At 36.0% G+C, this 14,683-nt stretch overlaps 1 protein-coding gene across 7 annotated transcripts in view; it reads right to left on the bottom strand.

Moving 5' to 3' along the window:
* PRKAA2 (protein kinase AMP-activated catalytic subunit alpha 2) overlaps positions 1-14,683 on the bottom strand; it is a 76,680-nt gene that overhangs the window by 18,522 nt on the left and 43,475 nt on the right. For all 7 annotated transcript variants that reach the window (XR_011429994.1, XM_070245298.1, XM_070245309.1 and 4 more), the window contains 3 exon segments: positions 3,380-3,473; positions 2,610-2,754; positions 1,477-1,564 (listed from right to left, as the gene is read on the bottom strand). Coding sequence is in view for 6 of the 7 variants with exons in the window: in XM_070245298.1 (XP_070101399.1) it covers positions 1,477-1,564; positions 2,610-2,754; positions 3,380-3,473 (327 nt within the window). In the remaining variant the exon portion in view is untranslated.

Genomic DNA, 14,683 nt, shown 5'->3' on the forward strand with positions numbered 1-14,683 from the left:
TTATTCAAGTCCGTGGTCCCTCCCCAACGCTCAATGTTTGTTCCCCAAAGAGAATAACTGGTCTAACCAATTACTATTCAAGTTTTCCAAAAGAAAAAGCTATTTTTACTTATTTGGCACAAACTCATATAACTGAACTTACCAATTGACTAAAAAATACAAAACTTCTATGACTGATTTTTGATGGAAATAACAAAGTAGATGACCATAAACTTGAAAAAAACAATACTATATAATGTATAGGCTAAATATTTTTATCATAAAACTATTAGAAAAAAGAAAATGCAAATATAATACAAGTTTTATCCTTACCCACCTATTTTAAGGACTATTTAAACACTAAAGCATCTAACTAGTCCCGTGGCAATCTCTTTGACAGTATGTATCCTGTAGCACATTATCCTGAGTACCTACTACTTTCATCCTAATCACTTGCCAGCTCGTGGGATTAAGATTAGCTTTGCTCCAGAACACCTAGAATGTTATTCCTTTTCTCCCTCACCTTGCTACAGTATTAAAATTAACCTGATTACACATTATCAAACTCAAACCTGTGTCTGAATATAATCCATTTCAATAAAAGTTACTATCATTTACATCATTTGCTGTATTGTCCAAACTCCTATATCTGCTACTTGCAATAACACCTTTTCTATATTTTCTCTCACAGAATTCTGCTAACTTTGAAAATCACACATTGATCACTGTAGAACACTTGCGTTTACCACTGCAATCTGTATAAACATTTTTAAAATGAACCAATGAGTAAGTTACATAAGTAATTACACAATCTCCACTTGTGTAGTTTAATTTCACAAAACAATACTGTCCCCCAAAAACCTCATTCTTCTAAAGACAAAATATACAACAATAGTCAGTATACTTTATAAAAGAATATGTAAAGTATTATTACAGGACTGTGCCTGATAAGTAAATATTGACACTGGCTTGAATTTAGCAAATGCTTACTCTCTTACCTGTACTTTTCTAAAATGAAACAATCAAGATTTGTTTTAGTCATTTTTTTAGTGGAAAAACTCCTTAAATACATTCATAACAAAATCTAAATTAAACGTTTAAAAATTGTTTAACTATTCTCTCTTCAATAATGGAAAAATTAAAGGAAAAATTTGTTTCTACTCTGTTAAAAATCTTATCTTCTAGGGGCCAGCCCTGTGGCGTAGTGGTTAAGTTCGCATGCCCCACTTCAGCAGCCCAGGGCTCACAAGTTCAAAGCCAGATGCTGACCTACACATTGCTGATCAAGCCATGCTGTGGCAGGTGTCCCACATATAAAATAGAGGGAGATGGGCACAGATCTTAGCTCAGAGCCAGTCTTCCTCAGCAAAAAGAGGATTGGCAGCAAACGTTAGCTCAGGGCCAATCTTCCTCAAAACAAAAATCTTATCTTCCAAAGAGAATAATTAAATATTATCAGCATGAACAAAAGCTTATTCTTCACTAGTATATTATTACCTGCCTGAGATGACTTCAGGTGCTGCATAATTTGGAGATCCACAACTAGTTCGCAGAAATTCACCATCTGACATCATATTAGATAATCCTGAAAAAAGGTGTAATGTTTACCTAGTGCTAGATATTTTTAAAAGCAGATATAGACAAATGCATGAGGAAAATGTCAAGTCTTTAATGCTGCACACATCATTTCTTAATTATTGGAAAAAAAGCAGTGGAATGCATTTTTAGACTAGAAAGAGACCATTTGAGAGTGGTTACCCCAAGAGAAAAAAGCTAAAGTATATCACATATACAAATGAATAAACTCCTTTTCTAAATAAAAATGTTGATTCACTTCACAAATTTGAGGTTATTCTAAATTACATAAACTTTTCCAAACATAAAAGCATCAAAATATTATTTATTCACTTATATAGTTAAAAGAATAAAACAGAAACTATTACTTTTTTATACTATGCTTTCAAAAGCCCTTTTAAAAAAATTTCTACCTAAGTAGAAATCAGATAGGCTCCAATTTATAAAGATTATGTTCCTTAAATTTTTAATTTGGAAAGCTTTAATTCAACATAGAAAAAATAATCTATCAAACCAAAAATCTAGCTGAACTATAGTACTTAATGAGTTTTCTGATTTAGTGATGGGAGAGAAACATGGAAACCGGTTTTCTGGTTTTTAGATTAAAGACGAGGTACAGACTAAAATTTGTAAATAACGCAACACTGGACTCTGGCACCTTTCCAGCTCTCTTGCCGTAACCTCTCACTTCCTAATCTTTTGCTAAAAAACCTACTATGGCATCCTGTCCAGGTGTGTTTACCCCAGAAAGTGCTTGGTGCATAAAAATTACGATTTACCTTTTCTTTTATCCCTGATAAAAGCTCCTATTCTTTTACTAAGTTCTTAAATATTACCCTGAGATCCATGGACACTCCCCCGTATCAATTCAGAAAGACTATAAGCTCCAGAACTGCATGCAAATTTTCATGTACCTCCACGTGGAGACTGCAACTAATCCCTTTTCATGGTTTAGAATTTAAAATGTTGAAACTGAAAGTTCTTATGTAAGAGTTGTTACTGACACACTTTAAAAGGTAGCAAGCACATTTCTGAACAACCCTGGAGTTACATACCAAAATCAGCTATCTTGGCATTCATTTGTGCATCCAACAGCACGTTCTCTGGTTTCAGGTCTCGATGAACAACCATATGCCTGTGACAGTAATCCACAGCGGACAGAATCTGCTGAAAGAGCCGCCTGGCTTCCATCTCTTCAACCTATCAAATATAAAAGAAGCTCTACTAAGAATATTTGGGACATTTACATAGCAAAAGATTCAGTTTCATAATCAGCCTACATATAACTGAGTACGCTAATTAGAACTGCTACAATTCTCAACAAATCAGACAAACAAACCAAAAACTTGCATTAATGCTCAACATGTCAATCAACAGGTTTTTCTTTGTGCTAGGCAGTAATAGCAGTAATAGCAGTAATAGCAGTAATAGCAGTAAAAGCAGTAATATTTAATTTTCAACTAACATTACTAAATGTGTACAATGTTTTTAGGAATTAACAAGTAAAACAATCTAAAGCAGAACTTACATGAAAGTGCTAAGAAAAGGAAATAAGTGAAGCTTCAACATGATGTTATGGAACAGGTTTTTCATTTTGAAAGGTATAGCATCATGCTGGCAATTAAGTGGAACATACTTCCTAAAATCAGTATTTTGAAAGCTGTACTTTCTAAGAAAGAAAAGATGTCTAATACTCCACATGTTTAGCTGGGCATTATTACAGAAGCAACCCCAACTTGGAAGATCTCTTTACTGTTTGGTATTTCCCACTACTTTCTTCCTTTTTAGCTTAGGGACTTACTGTACTACACAGCACGTTACTCACCCGTCCATGTTTACAGATGTAGTCAAATAATTCACCACCAGACACATACTCCATTACCATAAAAAAATCTGTTGGAGTGCTGATCACCTGGTATCTTTTTTGCAAATGAAAAAAGTTAATAAAAAATTTCACTTTAACCAAAATCAATCTAGCATATCTATTCTTGCTACAATTTTACATTCTAGTGTTTTACAATATTTTAAGATGGTAACAAATCATATAATGTTATCAAAATTATCACAGAGCTATACAAACGCAACTACTTTCTGAGGCTTACAAACTTTCCTTCAGATCCTTCCTTTCATGTGTTCATTAAACAACTGAGCATTAATTTTTTCATTTAAACAAAACTTTGTTTACAGTGTATGGAGATGAGGTATATTTAAACATAAGTAAAAAATATTCTTGGAAATGTTAAATGATACCAAAGGGATACAATCAACAAAATCCAAGAGGTGGACTAACAGCTTTTTCTTCAACAAATAAAAGACAAGAAAAGAGGGTAAGGAGAAGCTACAGATTAACTCAAGAGATATACTGACCAATTATACCGTATAGACTTGTTTTGATCCTGATTCAAACAAACCAACTTTAAAAACCATTTATGAAGCAATCAAGAAAGTCTGAATACTGACTGGATGGTTGATGTTGTTGTTGATTATTTTAATTTTTTAGGTATAACAATGAACTGTGCTTGTGTTATTAAAATTTTAAAAAGTCTTTATCTTCCAGAGTAGATAATAAGGAGTTTACAGATTAAAACATAGTATTTTGGATTTGCTTCAAAATAAGTTGGGATGGAAGAAGTAGGAGAAAGCAGATATAACATTACCTGACAACTGGTGAAGCTGAATGACAGATACATGAGGTTTCACCACTTTACTTTTGTGAATATTAAAAAAATTTCCACCAGAACTAAATAAACATACGTATGTATGTATGTGTGTATATATATATAAAAATATATATATATAGGCATTCAAAACTGAGCACATCAAAAAAATAAAGAGGCAGTGATGTCAGCATCATGGGGAGTGAGTTATTCCCTTAGTCTCTCTCCACAAAGTCACAACTAAATGGACATTCATTAACCAACAGAGGATTCTCTACAAAGCACAACAGGACATCAGAGAGATCCACACAGCCATACATCTGAAGGTAGGGAATAGATCCCTGGGAAGCAGTAGGAAGAGGTGAGTGGATCCCTCCCCCTCCCAAGAGGCAGCAACCTAGATCGAGGGTCCTCACACAGCAGCCAGCACATGACTGTAAGAGTAGGTGGGGGGCAGCCAGGCATCTGCATGAACACTTTCACTTTCAGAGTTAAAGCTTGACTGTGGGAGTGTCCACCAAGCTGCAGCAGCCTCACCCATGGGAACACTCTCCACCAAGTGGAGTGGCTCAGCCCCTGCAAAGGAGCCCCCAGCAAGTGCAGCAGCTCAGGTGAACTGCCTGTGAGCAGAGTGCCAGTGTGCAAGCACAAAAGAAAACACCCCACCCCTGCCACCTAGCACACCAGCTCAGCAGGTCCTCTGCCAAGGCAGCAGTCCAGCACCAGAGCACCTGTGTGTGCATGTGTGACCTGCCAAATGGCTGCCAGCAGGCAAATGAAGATAAGCCCTAAAAGCACAACTTCAAGCAGATGCGGCAGGTTCAGAAAACACAGATCCTGCCCCTCCCATCAGAGATGGCAGGTGGAACCTGAACCTAATAGTACTACAAAGGCCCTGGCAAAGGATCAGTTGATCAAACACCATGAAGAATTATACCAACACTTCAAAGCAGAAGGAAAATTACAAGTCTCCAGAAACCAATACAAACCAGAAGTCACAGAAATTTACAGTAAAAACGACAGAGTATTCAAATTAGCTGTCATAAAGAAACTCAATGAGTTAAAAGAAAACTCAGAAAGACAGTTCAATGAGCTCAGGAATAAAATTAATGATCAGAAGGAATACTTCACATAAAAGACTGAAACACTAAAAAAGAACCAAACAGAAATTCTGGAGAAGGAGAACACAATTAATGAGATAAAAAATAATCCAGAATCCTTAAATAACAGAGCTGACATTATAGAAGACAGAATTAGTGATTTGGAGGATAGAAATACACAAATGCTTCAGGTGGAGGAGGAGACAGAACTAAGATTTAAAACAAATGAAGAAATGATTGGAGAAATACCCAGCTCAATTAGGAAATGCAACATAAGGATTATAGGTATTTAAGAGGGAAAAGAGAGAGAGAAAGGAGCAGAGAGCTTGTTCAAAGAAATAATAGTTGAGAACTTCCCAAACCTAAGAAAGAAACTGGACTTACAACTACATGAAACCAATAGAACTTCTACTTACATTAATGCAAAAAGACCTTCTCCAAGGCATTTAACAATAAAACCAGCAAAAGTCAACAACAAAGAAAAATATTAAGGGCAGCAAGGCAGATGAAAATAACTTACAAAGGAACCACTATCAGGCTTCCAGCAGACTTCTCAGCAGAAACATTACAGACTAAGAGAGAATGGAATGATATATTCAAAATACTGAAAGACAAAACCTTTCAGCCAAGAATACTCTATGTAGCAAAACTATCCTTCAGACATGATGGAAAAATAAAAGCCTTCCCAGATAAACAAAAGCTGAGGGAGTTCATCACCACTAGACCTCCCTTATAAGAAATGTTGAAGGAAGCCCTCATACCTGAAACAAAAAGGGAAAGGTTTACAAAGCTTTGAGCAGGAAGATAAATAGAAAAATCAGAAAATTGCAGCTATCAGACCACTTAGCAAATACGATTATAACATAAAAGATAAAGGGAAGGAAAACATCAGAAACAACTTTAAACAGTTCAATTTAATCACAAACTCACAACACAGAAAAGAACAATTTTTGACAACAATAACTCAGAAAGGGAAGAGGAAAGGGCTAGAACCTGCTTAGGCTAATGGAAATAAGAAGCTATCAGAAAATGGAGTGTCTTATCTGCAAGATCTTTTATACAAACCTCATGGTAACCATTAAACACAAAGTTAGAGCAGAGTCATAATTCATAAATAAAGAGAACACTGAGAAAACCATCACAGAAAACTACCAAACTGAAATGACAGTCAGAAATACAAGGGAAGAAAAAATTGGAAATATAGAACCACCAGAAAACAAGACATAAAATGGCAGTACTAAGCCCTCATATATCAATAATCACTCTAAATGAAAATAGACTAAATTTTCCAATCAAAAGACACAGAGTAGCTGGACGGATTAAAAAACAAGATCCAACAATATGCTGCCTCCAGGAAATGCATCTCAGCTCTAAAGACAAACACAGGCTGAGAGTGAAGGGATGGAAGACAATACTCCAAGCAAAGGCAAACAAAAGAAAGAAGGTGTTGCCAGACTTACATCAGACAAAGCAGACTGCAAGAAAAAAAAAGACAATGAGGGGCCAGTCCAATGGGGTAGTGGTTAAGTTTATGTGCTCTGCTTCACTGGCCCAGGGTTCGCGAGTTCAGATACCGGCAATGACCTACACACCACTCAAGTCATGCTATAGCAGCATCCCATATGCAAAAAATAGAGGAAGATTGGCAAGAGATGTTACCTCAGGGCCAACCTTCCACATCAAAGGAAAAAGAAAAAAGACAGTGAGAGACAAAGAGGGGACGTATATAATGATAAAAGGGACTTCTCACCAAGAGGACATAACAGTTATGAATATATATTCACCTAACACAGGAGCACCAAAGTATATAAAACAACTATTAACAGACCTAAAGGGAGAAATTAACAGCAACACAATAATAGTAGGGAACCTCAACACCCCACATACATCAATGGATAGACCAACCAGACAGAAAGTCAACCAGGAAATCATGGATTTAAATGAAACACTTGAGTAGATGGGACTTAAGAGATATAGAAAGAGCATTCTATACAAAAACAGCAGAATGCCATTCTTCTCAAGTGCACATGGAACAGTCTCAAAGATAGACCATATGTTGGGAAACAAGGCAAGCCCCAATAAATTTAAGAGGATTGAAATCATATCAAGCATCTTTTCTGACCACAATGCTATGAAACTAGAAATTAACTACAAGAAAAAAGCTGGGAAAGTCACAAATATTAAATAACATGCTACTGAACAACAAGTGGATCAATGAAGAAACCAAAGGAGAAATCAAAAAATATCTGGAGACAAATGAAATGAAAATATAACACACCAACTCTTATGGGATGCAGCAAAAGCAGTTCTAAGAGGGAAATTCATAGCAATACAGGACCACCTCAACAAACAAGAAAAATCTCAAATAAGTAATTTTAAACTACACCTAACAGAACAGGAAAAAGAAGAACAAACAAAGCCCAAAGTCAGCAGAAGGAGGGAAATAATAAAGTTACAGCAGAAATAAACGAAATAGTGACTAAAAAAACAGTAGACAGGATCAATGAAACTATGAGCTGGTTCTTTGAGAACATAAACATAATTGACAAACCCTCAGCCATACTAAGAAAAAAAGAGAGACGGCTCAAATGAATAAAATTAGAAATGAAAGAGGAGATATTACAATGGATACAACAGAAATACAAAGGATTGTAGATAATATGAAAAACTATATGCCCACAAAATGGATAACCTAGAGGAAACAGATAAATTCTTAGATTCACACAATCTTTGAAAACTGAATCAAGAAGAAATAGAGAATCTGAATAGAGCAATCACAAGTAAAGAGATCGAAACAGTAATCAAAAACCTCCCCCAAAACAAAAGTCTAGGACGAGATAGCTTCTCCGGAGAATTACACCAAACATTCAAAGATTTAATACCTATCCTTCTCAAACTTCTCCAAAAAATTAAAGAAGACAGAACGCTTCCTAACTCATGCTATGAGGCCAACACTACCCTGATACCAAAACCAGGAAAGGACAGCATAAAGAAGGAGAATTACAGGCCAGTAATGCTGATGAACATAGATGCAAAAATCCTCAACAAAATACTGGCATACTGAATACGGCAATACGTTAAAAGGATCATACACCATGATCAAATGAGATTTACACCAGGGACTCAGGGATGATTCAACATCCGCAAATCAATCAATGAGATACACCACATTAACAAAATGAGGAATAAAAAGAATCACATGATCATCCCAATAGATGCAGAGGAAGCATTTGGCAAGATCCAACATTCATTTATGATAAAAACTCTTAATAAAATAGGTATAGAAGGAAAGTACCTCAACATAATAAAGGCCACATATGACAAACCAACAGCTGACATCATACTCAACAGGGAAAAACTGAAAGCCTTCACTCTGAGAAGAGGAACAAACAAGGGTGCCCACTCCTGCCACTCCTATTCAATATAGTACTGGAGGTTTTGGCCAGAGCAAATAGGTAAGAAAAATAAACAAAAGGAATCCAAACTGGAAAGAAAGAAATGAAATTCTTGCTCTTTGCATATGACACGATTCCATATATATAAAACCCTAAAGAATCCATCAGAAAACTATTAGAAATAAGCAGCAACTACAGCAAAGAGGCAGGGTACAAAGTCAACTTATAAAAATCAGTTGCATTTCTATACACTAATAATGAACTAGCAGAAAGAGAAATACAACCCATTTACAACCACAACAAAAAGAATAAAATATCTAGGAATAAATTTAACCAAGGAGTTGTGAAAGACCTATACATTGAAAACTGTAAGACATTACTGAAAGAAATAGAAGACATGAGGAAATGGAAAGATATTTCATGCCCCTGGATTGGAAGAATAAACATAATTAAAATATCAATATTACTGAAAGCAATCTATAGATTCCATGCAATCCCAATCAGAATCCCAATGACATTCTTCCCAGAAACAGAACATAGAATCCTAAAATTTATATGGAACAAAAGACCTCGAATAAGCAAAGCAATCCTGAGAAAAAAGAACAAAAGCTGTAGGCATCACAATCCCTGACTTCAAAATATATTACAAAGCTATAGTAATCAAAACAGCATGGTACTGGCACAAAAACAGACACACAGATCAATGGAACAGAATTGAGAGCCCAGAAATAAAACCACAAATCTACGGACAGCTAATCTTCAACAAAGGAGCTAAGAACATACAGCGGAGAAAGGAAAGTCTCTTCAATAAATGGTCTTGGGAAAACCGGAGAGCCACATGCAAAAGAATGAAAGTAGACCATTATCTTGCACCATACACAAAAATGAACTCAACATGGATTACAGAATTGAATGTAAGACTTGAAACCATAAAACTCCTAGAAGAGGGGTCAGCCCCGTGGCTAAGTGGTTAAGTTCAGGCACTCTGCTTCAGCGGCCTGGGGTGTCGGTGGTTCAGATCCTGGGTGCAGACGTAGCACCACTCGTCAGGCCATGCTGCAATGGCATCCCACACAGCAGTGCCAGAAAGATCTATAACTAGAATATACAACTATGTACTGGTGGCTTTGGGGAGAAGAAGAAAAAAAACAAAAAGGAAGATTGGCAACAGATGTTAGCTCAGGTACCAATATCTGGGGAAAAAAAAAACTCCTAGAAGAAAATATAGGGAGTATACTCTTTGACATCAGTCTTAGCAGCATTTTTTCAAATACCATGTCTACACAGGCAAGGGAAACAAAAGAAAAAATTAAGAAATGGGACTACATCAGACTAAAAAGCTTCTGCAAGGCAAAGGAAACCATGAACAAAATGAAAAGACAACCCACCAACTCGGAGAAACTATTTGCAAATCATATATCCGACAAGGGGTTAATCTCCATAATACATAAAGAACTCATACAACTCAACAACAAAAAAGCAAACAACCTGATCAAAATATCGGCAGAGGATATGAATATACATTTTTCCAAAGAAGATTTACAAATGGCCAACAGACACATGAAAAGATGTTCAACATCACTAACTATTAGGGATATGCAAATCAAAACTACAAAGAGACATCACCTTGCATCAGTGAGAATGGTTATAAGTACCAAGACAAAAAATAATGAATGTTGGAGACAATGTGGAAAAAAGGGAACCCTCATACACTGCTGGTGGGAATGCAAACTGTTGCAGCTACTATGGAAAACTGTATGGAGATTTCTCAAAAAATTAAAAATAGAAATACCATAGGATCCAGCCATCCTAGTACTGGGTATTTATCCAAAGAACTTGAAATCAACAATTCAAAGAGAGTTATGCACCCCTATGGTCACTGCAGCATTATTCACAGTAGCCAAGATGTGGAAGCAACCCAAGTGGCGATCAAGGGATGAATGGATAAAGAAGATGTGGTGTATATATATACAATAGAATACTACGCCACCATAAAAAAAGACAAAATCGTCCCATTTGCAACAACATGGATGGACCTTGAGGGTACGATGTTAAGCAAAATAAGTCAGACACAGAGAGACAAACACTGCATGATTTCATTCCTATGTGGAAGATAAACACGTGGATAAAAAGAACAGATTAGTAGTTACCAAAGAGAAAGGGGGTTGCAGGGTGGGCAAACGGGGTAAAGGGGCACATACATATGGTCATGAATAAAAATTAGACTACTGGTGGTGAAGATGATGCAGTCTAAACAGAAACTGATAAACAACAATGTACATCTGAAATTACACTGTTACAAACCATTATGACCTCAATAAAATAACTGAAAAAAATACAGAAGGAAAGAACCTTAGCTTTATTTGGCAAAATAAAATTTTTCCTAAAAAAAGTACAACTTCCCCTCTATACACACAATTTTACCGACATCTTGAAAACAAGTTAAATACAATATTAATGTTTTAACTAAGATTGCATTTAACACTTACATAAATGAAGAGTTGTTCTATGTTTTAAAATAGGCTTGCTTTGTTTATAAAGGATTATCTGTAATCTGATTGATCATGAGCAATATCTAATTTATACTGACTTACTATTTATGGCCGCTAGTAGAGCAGTGTCGTTTTTGCATGGCTTAACGGCACCCAGTAGAAGGCACAAGCAGGAGCTGAAAGGGGCCCAGATGCCACCCTTTGGGCAGTATACCTGGATACAGGATGTGTCAGAAGCAGAGGAACCTTTTGGTGATTAGTCCACTCAGATGGGGCATTTTTGTTAATGTGCACAAAAGCAAGTATATGCTGGATGGTAATTCTGCTTACTATCCCCGACTAAGGAGGAGTGAAAAAAATGGCCAGGAAGTTGGTGATATAACAACGTATTATACATTTTAAGGACACATCATGTATAAATTATACACTTGAAAAAAGTAAAATATTAAAGCCATAGTATTGAAAACTATTAGAAATTTTCAGAAGAAATATTTCTAGCAGCAATCTTTAGTCTTTGGGATGAAAAATGACTAGGTACTCCAGTTTATATAAAATAAACTAATATAACTGAGGAATAAGTTCAAATGAACTGTGGAAAGGGAATTTTACCTGAGAACTCTAGAAGAAATGGTTCTATAAAAGCAATCCTAATGGCCCCGAACTCCAATTTAATAACATGACTAGTAGAGAGCAAGAGCGCCCACTGTGTCCCTCCCTGAAGGCTGATCTGATTGATTAACAGAATTCTCAATCACTTTTCTTCTAACTGTACATCTGTGGGGCATAAGAGAAAAGAAGTGATAAAATTCTAATAAACTTAGCTGCTGATTCCTCCAAGTATATCACAGGTCTTCAATAGACACTGTTGGACTGAACTATTTCATGAGACCCCTAACTCCACAGCATCCACTGTCCACACCAAAGGCCAATCTAGAGCAATGAAAACCACAGCTAACATTACTGAGCACTTACTGTGCGCCAGGCACTGAGCTAGGAAATGGTGACACAACATTGAGTAGCTACTTGTATTGCATTTGGTGAAATCAATAGCTCCTCCTTCTACTCGTGGAGCCTAAGTCTACCCAGGAATCCAGATGTTAAACAAGTATTCTTTTCAGAACACAAATCTGTTCTCCAGCAGCATCATAATTAAAAATCTTCAGGGATTTCCCATTGCTCTTAGGTCCTAAAGAAATCAGGCCCCTGCTATCTCTGTTGTTTGTCTCATCTTCGATTCCACCACTACAATACAGGGTTTCTTTTCTTTATTAGTCATGCTGCACTTCCTCCTGGCACAGCTCCTTTGTACAAGCTGTTTCTGCTAACCTGAATCCTATACCACGACCTGTACTCCACCTTTCAACTGGTTAGCACTCATCCTGTAGATCTCAGCTTAAAGCTCACTTCCTAACCCAGGTTAGGTTCTTTTTGCTCTCACGGAAGCATTTCCCTGAGCTTCAGAGCACATACCTCAGTTGGTAACTATATACTTATTCTTATGATCATTTGATTAATAAGTACACACCTAGCAAAGTATCTATAACGAAATAGGTATTTAAGTAAATAGGAATTAGCACTTTTAAATAATGTGAGCAGCTTGGAGCCAAAACTCAAATAATCTGAGACTGAAAATTACTTCAACCAATAAAATTTCAATTAACCAGAATGAGGTGGGGACAAAGCGAAACATCATTTTTAGAAGAAATAAGTCCTAAGAAAACAGTTTCACGTGAAAAAGGCAAATTCCAGGATTATCTTCTAAGCCTGGCCAAAGTAAGCCAAATCTTTTGAGCCCTCTAAAATGATAATCACATTGAAGCATTCTATGAAATTCAATCAGGAATCACTCATACATGTCACTATTTTCTTAATACAATAGAAAAGTAAACTAACATACTTTAGAAACTTTTCAGAAACAGTATTTCTAATTAAGCAAAAAAAAATTTCAAGTATCCAGAAAAACCCAAAGCATTATTCAGTTGGTCAAGTTACATGCATTTTTAGGCAATATTCCTTTAAATAGCATATAAAACTCATGGGAAAAAATCTTTCTAAAGTTTGGCAAAAATCAACCGTCATGAGCATACCTTTCTGATGGTTATATCTATAGAGTCTTAAAATATTATATAGCTATGTATACAGAATAGTATTTTTCTTTAATTAAAATTCAGTTGTAATATAAAGAAAAGTAGTAATCATCATCCTTGGTTCACGGCATTTGTCTTTATTGGTCTATGAATGGCCTGCTCTTGTTTAGTTAATTACTACTTTTAATAATATAATAAGAACCTACAAACCCATCACCTAAAAAAGCCCAGGACTTTGACAATACCTCCATCCAAGCATAGAGTGCAGCAGCCCGCCACATCCCATTGCCTCTCCTCACCCAAGGGAGCCATCACCCTGAATCCCCTGTTCACTCTTCTCTCGCTCGCTCTCTATACAGCTTTATTTATATACATACAGCAGTCTCCCTTTATCCACGGGGGCTATGTTCCAAGACTCCCAGCAGATGCCCCAAACCACCGATAGCACTGAATTCTATATGCACTATGTTTTTCCTATATATACATCCTATGATAAAGTTTAATTTACAAATTAGGCACACTAAGAGATTATGCAATAGTTATACAACTAATAATAAAATAGAAAAACATATATTGTAATAAAGGTTATGTGAACGTGGTCTCTCTCAAAATATCTTATCGTACTGTACTGACTCTTCTTCATCTTGTGATGATGTGAGATGATACAATGCCTAGATGATGAGATGAAGTGAGGCGAACGACGCAGGCATTGTGACACAGCATTATTTTTGGACCGTGGTTGACTGCTGGTAACTGAAACTGCAGAAAGCGAAACTGTGGATAAGGGGGACCACTGTACACATATGTATGTGTAGCCCCCTCTCTCCATACAGATATGAAAAATTCATATTCATATGTGTATTCTTATTTTAATTGTTCTTAGCTTTAGAAGAAAGGGTATAATGCTATATGTAACATTTTGGGACTTGCTTTATTGAGATTCATCCACATTGTTGTGTTTGCTACAGTTATTTGACTTGATCACTGTATAATATTCCATTGTTTTTATTCATCTACTCTCCTGTTAATAGAGAGACTATTTATTCATTCAATCTACCACTAAATGGCATTTTTTCTACCCTTTCTACTTTCAAATTTTGCTTATATAAACAGTGCTGCTATGAACATTCTTGTGCATGGTAAGATTTTCTCTTTGATATATACCTATGAGTGAAATTGCTGAGTCATAGTTTATGCGAACGTCTAACTTAGGAGAAAATGCTAACTATTTTCCAAAGAGATTTTGGCAATGCTAAAATCTTTAGAAAGCTTATGGCTTTATATATTCTCCAACACTTCGAACACACTGTACACATGTCTTATGAAATGCTTACTTGTGTCTTTTGCCCATTTTTATTAAGTTAATCATGTTTTTTAAATTTATGTGCAGACATACAG

This window comes from Equus caballus, chromosome 2 (genome assembly GCF_041296265.1).
Source record: "Equus caballus isolate H_3958 breed thoroughbred chromosome 2, TB-T2T, whole genome shotgun sequence".
NCBI lineage: Eukaryota > Metazoa > Chordata > Mammalia > Perissodactyla > Equidae > Equus > Equus caballus.